The following is a 7843-nucleotide window of genomic DNA, read 5'->3' on the forward strand; positions in this document are numbered from 1 at the left end:
CAGGGGAGAGGATCATGGGGAAGCTGGTGGGCAGCCTCCCCAGATAAGTGGAGCACTGTTATTGAGCCAGCCCTTTGGCCTGACAAATTTCCCATGCTTCACCACAGGTGGGTTCTCCTAGATGACAAGCCACAGAAAGTACATTAGCCTGGGGGAGCTCTTGAGTAAAAAGAGAAGTGGGAATAGTGGGAATTTATGTGTGAATGTGACATCTTTAAGATACAAAACCCTAGGAAACCAATACACAAAAACCTGCGTTGCCTGCATATGTCACGTACCTGACACAAACTCACAAAACAAATAAATAAAAAGTTAAGCCATCTAATAATGCATACCCTCTACTTCTCCATTCACAGGCATGCACTTTAGCACTATCACAATTACTACACATCACAGAGTCTTCCCCAGGAATGTCAGTCCTTCAGCACCATCTTTTCTAAACGACCTCTTCCCACACATCCAACTACTACACCTAGCACCTGCCACCAATAGTGTTGTGATGGGGGAGTTTTGTGAAGAGGATGTGCAGAAAGGAAGGTTGATGGTTAATCTAGTGTGTCTGGCATGGGTGGTTTGGTAAAAGGAGAGCTAGAGATGGTTGTACAGATGTGGTGTACTGTAGCTGCAATATTTAAAAATCAGGCCCTTTTTGTCCCTGGGTGAAAATACAGCTTGGAGGGTTTAGAGAAATATGATTTACAGTGTGCCCAATAAAGACATTTGTAAAAAGCAGATTCCTGAATTACAAAGACCTCCACTCCAGCCACCAACTAGAAAAACAAGGAGAAATGTGATGATCAATGTTATATGTACAACATGTAGCCATTTAGTCTAATTGCACTTCTCTTCAAGAAAGTTACAGACTAAGAAAACCGTAATTCCTGTGACGATCACACAACACAGAAATCCCTCGGTCATCAGGGATTGACATCCATATACTTGTGCACTGAGGAACAGATCCTCAGATGTGTAAATCAGCATAGTTCTGGTGAAGCCAATGGAGCTACATGAGTTTACATCAGCTGGGTATCTGGCTTTAAAGCCCATGAGCATATAGGAAGCACATAAATATAGAATTAAATAGGACTCAAAATGGATCAGCTTTGGGCAAGTTGAGCCACAAAAGAAGATACAAGACCAATAGTAATTAACTCCAAGACTTAAAAATATCAACCAGCGCAATAATTCAGATATTGTAACAGTCTTGTGCTTTGTCGTATCTGTCACAGACAGCAAAAGCAAGAATGACAAAGACCTAGAACCCACATCTACCGATGCATGCAGTTCATTGTAATAATAATAATGTAATGTAATAAAGGATTTCAATGTTATGGACAGGAAGAAAGCTAGACCAACATCCATCATTGAGTTGCCTTGTCCTACTCCCAGTGAAATCAGTGGGAGTTTTGCTATTAATTTCAATAGGCAAAGAATAGGCTGTAGAGGTAACATAGAGCGCCTAATTATTTAAGAGTCCAAGTCCCATTTTCAAAAGGCCCAGATCCTTAAAAGTACTTAGGCATTTATCCGCCTCTTAAGGCACCTCAGTACTCCATGTAGGCACCACTGACATTTTCAAAGCCACCACTCAGCTTCTGCCTAACCCTGTTCACTCCTAAGTCCGCATGGCACTTAAATTTCCACCATTCAGCCTTTGCAAAGCTGCCTAAATTCTGACCTTGCCCCACAACTAATAAGCTGCTCAGAGCCCTAGCTCAACCCAAAGCCCTAGAGGCCATGAAGTGGTCCTCAAACTAGGCGAGGAAACGCCTATCTTGCCAGGGAGGCCCCATCTGAGCATGCCTAATAGCTATCATGTCTCGCAGCAGGAAGGCCAGATGCAGGCCATTGTTAGGTGTGGGGGAAGCAGAGCACCCACACACACAAAAAAGGAAACACAGAGAAATGTAGGGCAGGCACGTGGGAGGTATTGAGCATGATAGATGGAGTGTAGCAGATCACTGAGATCAGCTGCTGAGTGTGCAAAGTTAGCGATGGATCCAGAAGACTTCCAAAAATTCTGCTATGATGTCACCAGCATTTAGACATGAATAAATGGACTTTACTTATTGAACATGCCTACTGGATCAGGCCCCAAAGGCAAGATAGGCAGGAGAATGCCTAGTTTGTTAATCCCACTGGGGTTAGGTGAGATTTAGGCACTAACTACTAAGTATGTCAGGACTTGCAACAGAGCACATGTCCAGTTGCTGAAATTTAGGTGCCTTGGGAACTTGAACAGTGGAAACATAGCCATTGAGGGAATTTAAGTGCCTCCAATGTTAGGCAGCAGCTGAGAAGGGTGTCTGGAATTTAAGTGGCACCTAAATGTTGGATTTAGGCAGGTAGGCACTATGGCACATAATGATACAGATAAGCACCTAGTGGGTTTTCTAAAGTTCCTAACTCCCATTGAAATTATTGTGAATTAGGCATCTAGGTACTTCTTTAAAATCCCAGCAGGCACCTATTTGTGTCTTTTAAATACCTTTAAAAATCTGGCCCCTAAATGCTTGTCACTTTTGAGAATGGGATTTAGACTCCTGAATACTGCTGAAAATGTTACCCTCGGTCTTTCGGTAATGACCATTAGGTAATGAACAGTAGAGGTAGCAGAGGCGAATTGCTGGGGGGCCAGGTTAACAGTGGTATTTTACAATTTTTCTCTACTGTGAACCTTTCCCCCTGATTACATGAGCAAGTGATTTTGCAATAATAGTGATTTGCAACTATTGCCTTGTTAGGATATTTTTCCTTCCTTAAAAGGACAAAAGACATTACCATTATTTTTAAAAATGTTAAGTGTGACAATGCAGCAGAATTCATTAATGGAGGTACATTTGTAATAATGCAAAAATATAATCAGTCTATTTGAAGGGTGTACTATGTTTTTATCTCTCTCTCAGTTGTTTCTACTATTCTTATTGTAAAATTACCACAGTTCTTAAAAGAGATATGATGGGAAATATATGGGTTTAACTTCATATCAAAAGTTTGATAAGACTTAACTGTTTCTGAACTTTTTACTTTAATATGTTTAATTTCAAAGATGAAATGACTCAGTTGTGGAACATTTATTAAGATTTATAGCTTAATTATTTTAATATCTCCTTTATTTTTATATTGCATAGGTATAGAAAATGATGAAGAAATTAAGCAGTTAGATGAAGAAATCAAGGAACTAAATGAATCCAATTCCCAGATGGAAGCTGATATGATTAAACTCAGAACTCAGGTAACAGTTTTATGAAGCCTTAAATTCAGCTGCTTTTTAAGTATGATGGAGCAAAAGAAATATAGGAGAAAAACTGTGTTTGGAAAAATAGTTTTTTCACATTTTTCCTCACATTTCATATGGTCTTAATTTACATTTACAAGTTTAGAAAACAGTATCTGTGGCCACCAGTTTTAAAAACTAAAAGTCATGGCTAAATATTTTTTTCTAAAATTGCCGCCAAAGTGTGACCTGTGTAGCCACCTTTGCATTTCCTTCATATAAGATTTTATGCAACCCTCATATCTGTTAAACTCTCAGACATCTAAATCATGGCACTAGTGGATGCTGCTATGGCAAAAGAGTGTGGCTGGACAACACATCAGTGGTCAGAGCATTCTCTGCTTGCAGAGGGAATACACGCAGAAGCAGCAACTGCTACACCAATAATATGGTACAATGAGCACTCTCCATGGTAACACCACCAGATGACTGATTGGTTGGAAAGAACTTGGTTCATAGCCCAGCTTCATCTTATTTGGGGTCCACTGGAATTGGTCAGAAAATGGAAAACTATATTGTGAAAATTTTCATTTCTCTTTTTCATGAAAATCTCTTTTGTTATGATTTTGACCACTTCCATAGATGGATAGAAAATGGGGTGGGGAGTTCATCTGCTTTCCATTGACAGCAGTGGAGAGTTTCTTGCATCCTCTTCCTCTCCCCTTTGTATACTCATGCATGAGTAGGCAGGATCTTACCCATGGATTTTGTATAGTTATATCTTAGCTAAACTGGTGTTTGACTTCATACATATAGAAAAATTGAATAAAAAAATGAAATACCCTCAGTATTCAAATAATGATACTGCTACTCACAAGCATAAAGTTGCTCTTGTATGAAAGAATTTGTAGAATCAGGGCCTTTAGCTGGGAGACTTGTATCAACACAATGAACACACAATCCCTACACTAATTCTAGCTTTCACTTTGCAGACTGGTTCCACTACACACTCTTAGGAAACAGGGTTAAGGGATCAGTTCATTTGGAGGGTTTAAATCCTTTTTCCAAGACTGGATTGCACAGACCAGTGGAGCAATTCACCCAGATATCTTAAGGTCATTATCAAGTCATTAAGACTATCACAGTCAATATGCACTTTATTGGACAATAAAATGTTGTCATTAACCTTAACAAAATCTATGCTGTTATAAAAATTAATTGTGTGACATAGATTTCAATCAAATTTAATTATATATATTGGGAAATATCCAAAAAGAAATGTAGAATATAGAGACCAGTTTCTGTTCTGTAACTTTACTTAATTTATACACTGCAGTCCTCCAAAATGAAAAGTCATTTGGTGTGAGCAGTAACTAATGGTACCAATTACATCTCAGATATCTTATGAAGGTAACAGTGCTAAATCCTAAATCATCTGGAACTTCACAAAAATCAGTGCAGTTTCAGGTGCTCAGCATCTCTCAGTGTTTGGCTCAAAAGGAAAAATCTACCAGATAACAGTCCTTAACCAATTAAAGGACCAATCCTATGAGAGACTGTGCAATCTCAACTCCCATTGGGCCCTAATTATATTTGATCTCAGTGGTTAATACTCTTAACTCCAGTTATTACTTTTGATGTAAAAAAATTTAATATCGATTGAAAAATATGAATATTAAATATAATTACTTGGAATAGGACTGACCTGAGCTAAGAAGAATAAAGAATAAAAAAAAACAAAGTTTCACATATGTAGTAGGACTTGCTCTTTAGCAGTGGATTCCAAAGAAAACATTTCTAATCTCCTGAACATGGGTTTAGAACATGTCTCTGATCTGCCTTGTGACATACAGAAATTGAAAACATAACGAGAGCACGAATGTGTTTCCATTTTCTACGTTAAAGTAAAACCTATTTGTGCCTACTTCAGTATGCTGGGGAAGTGGTTCAAGAACCATTCCTCCTGATTAAATGTTCCTCTGTAATACTGACAGTGTGTGTCACATCTTGTATTATCTGCTGCATAAATATCAGTAGTCAAAGTTAAACCTACTAGTCTAATCTGTGCACCCAGCTCTTAAGTAAATCTTTGCTTTTATCAATTAATGTTATGGAACAAATTATCAAATACCCACAATCCATTATGGGTGTAAATGATAGACTTGAGACATCTAACTATCTGATTGTGCTAGCAAACCTGTTAAAACATACTGACTCAGGCTCAGCTGATGTTCATGTAAGACCCTTCTCCCCTTCAGACCTTCATACTGGTTGTGCTGACAAATGAGATAGTATAACATCAAAATTCTATCATTTTTTCCTATAATTGCATTAATTGTGGGTGAAAGTCACTTTGAGAATTTGGCCCTATCTGCTCTTTTCTGCTTCTTTGGATTCGTTTTCTACCCTTTTGCCAGTATACACCTTACCCTACGCATACATATTTTAAACTTGGTAATAGACCATTTGTCCTGTGTCATGGAAATTAAATAGCCTTGTACACTGGTCACTCTTTAAAAGTTTCTTCATTTTAGAAAGATTCTGCAGGTTTGAATAGTATACTTAAAATGGGGAATACTGTTGGAAATGCTAATATCTCTCCAACTGCAATACATTTTTTGTAAGCGTGACCACTGTATTTATTTCAATCTCACATCCAATAAGTTACTTATATAACTTCATGTTTATCCAGTTTCTTTTCCTAAATTTCAACATATTTGAGACAGTGATCAAATGTCTTTAAGTTCTGTCTTAAAGTCCTTTATATATTAGAGAATATTTATAAAGGTCACACAACAACAAATATATTGCTGATAAAACACAGCTAACTTCATTTTGTTTCTCATTAAACACAAACATTGAAAGCTGTTAGTAACAATACAGTACATAAAAATATAGAAAAGAACTGTATTAAGATACTCTTACCCCATTATTTCATTGTACCTATTGTGCAACAATGTGTAATTCTTTAGCTTTCACTGGCAGTTTTGTGAGAACATTCATTGGATAGTATAAGTTGAGTGTATATATAATTCCAATGAGTTTAATGGTGACAGCAAAGAATTGTGCACACTTAGTTAATATGGCATATACTACAAAAATATAATAAACTTATCATATACTCACATTGGCCCCGATCCTGCAACCTCAAGAATACAGGTGGATTCTTATACCCATATGGTGCCTCCCTTGATTTCAGCTGGGGTCTAGGCAAGTGTAAGAGTCTGTCCACGTGGGTCAGTTTGCAGGATTGAGGCCCTTATTAGTGCCCTTAGATACAAAAGGATATTGATTTCAAAAATATTAAATTGATACAAAGCTAGTACAACCAAATGTAAGGTAAATCAGTAATTCCACCGTAAAAAAGACAAGCCGTTAAAGTAAAGTCATACAATTTGCAGTTGTACATAGCAAAAAAAAAAATCTTAAAATTATAAAAAAAATTAGAAACAAGTGAAACCTTTTTATTTAAACAAAAAGGCCCTTTTTTGTTGATATTACTGTTATCACTCACTTCAAGAATGCATGCTTTATAACGGCTTGCCTTATATTACATTGTACACAAATTTATCCATTTTAGATTACCACAATGGAGAGCAACTTGAAGACGATAGAAGAGGAGAACAAAGTAATTGAACAGCAAAATGAGTCTCTTCTTCATGAATTGGCCAATTTAAGCCAGTCTTTAATTCATAGTCTAGCTAATATCCAGCTGCCACATATGGTAAGTGATTGAGAGCACAAGTTAAGGAATTTGGCGATCTTCAGTTCACCTCATGCAGTAGATGTCTTTTTTATGTTTATGGTTCCTCAACCAGTTGGATATTTGTGGTAACAACACTGAAACCATAAAGATAAATTTAGCTACTAACAAAGGCACAGTGGGCCTGTTCCAATGTATCCTGTAAAATTAAGTAAGATCTAAATAGGCGTTTTAAATATTATAAAAAATGGTGGCAATATGCTATGATAGTATGTTATGCTTAAATGAATATACACTCAAGAAAATAAAAGTTGTATATGAACTACTATTTAATATCTCGTAGGAACCAATCAATGAACAAAATTTTGATGCTTACGTGACCACTTTGACGGACATGTATACAAATCAAGATCGTTATCAGAGTCCAGAAAATAAAGCCCTACTGGAAAATATAAAGCAGGCTGTGAGAGGAATTCAGGTCTGAACAGCTGCTATAGTGGTGAAAGTCTTGCTTAAAAAAAGGATGCCTCTTGTTTTTTGCTGCTGTAATTTACCAGAAAGTGTTATATATTTATTTCTGTTTGAAACAGTGTTATGCTTACAAGACTTCATAATGATTTTATTTCTTGCTTTAAAGATAGTAACTGCAGAATAGTTTTTTGAATACATTCACATTTTGTACGTTTTCATATAAGCTGACATAGTGTGATATGCCATGTAATGTTTATAGCTGCTAATGTATGCACATTTTTGGGGTATATATATTTCTGAAGAGGTAAGCTGATCGAAATAAATAGAGTGTAAATTCTTTTTAATGCTTTAGTGATTAAATGTTTTAGTATTTTGAACTGAAATGGACAAAAAAAAAAAACAGCTTTGAATGACAATGTTGCGGTCTGCAGCCACTTTTTAAACACTATCAT

General features: G+C 36.6%; 1 protein-coding gene across 1 annotated transcript in view; it reads left to right on the forward strand.

The window, feature by feature from the left end:
• MYT1L (myelin transcription factor 1 like) overlaps positions 1 to 7843 on the forward strand; it is a 352194-nt gene that overhangs the window by 342138 nt on the left and 2213 nt on the right. The window contains exons 21-23 of the mRNA XM_067544884.1: positions 3132 to 3235; positions 6798 to 6941; positions 7264 to 7843. The exon at positions 7264 to 7843 is cut by the window's right edge and continues 2213 nt beyond it. Of these exons, the coding sequence (XP_067400985.1) occupies positions 3132 to 3235; positions 6798 to 6941; positions 7264 to 7404 (389 nt within the window). The 3' untranslated portion in view covers positions 7405 to 7843. The remainder of the gene's footprint in view (positions 1 to 3131; positions 3236 to 6797; positions 6942 to 7263) is intronic.

This window comes from Emydura macquarii, unplaced genomic scaffold, assembly GCF_026122565.2.
Source record: "Emydura macquarii macquarii isolate MOO-44397 ecotype Brisbane River unplaced genomic scaffold, CSIRO-AGI_Emac_v2 contig_1027, whole genome shotgun sequence".
In the NCBI taxonomy this organism is placed as follows: Eukaryota; Metazoa; Chordata; order Testudines; family Chelidae; genus Emydura; species Emydura macquarii.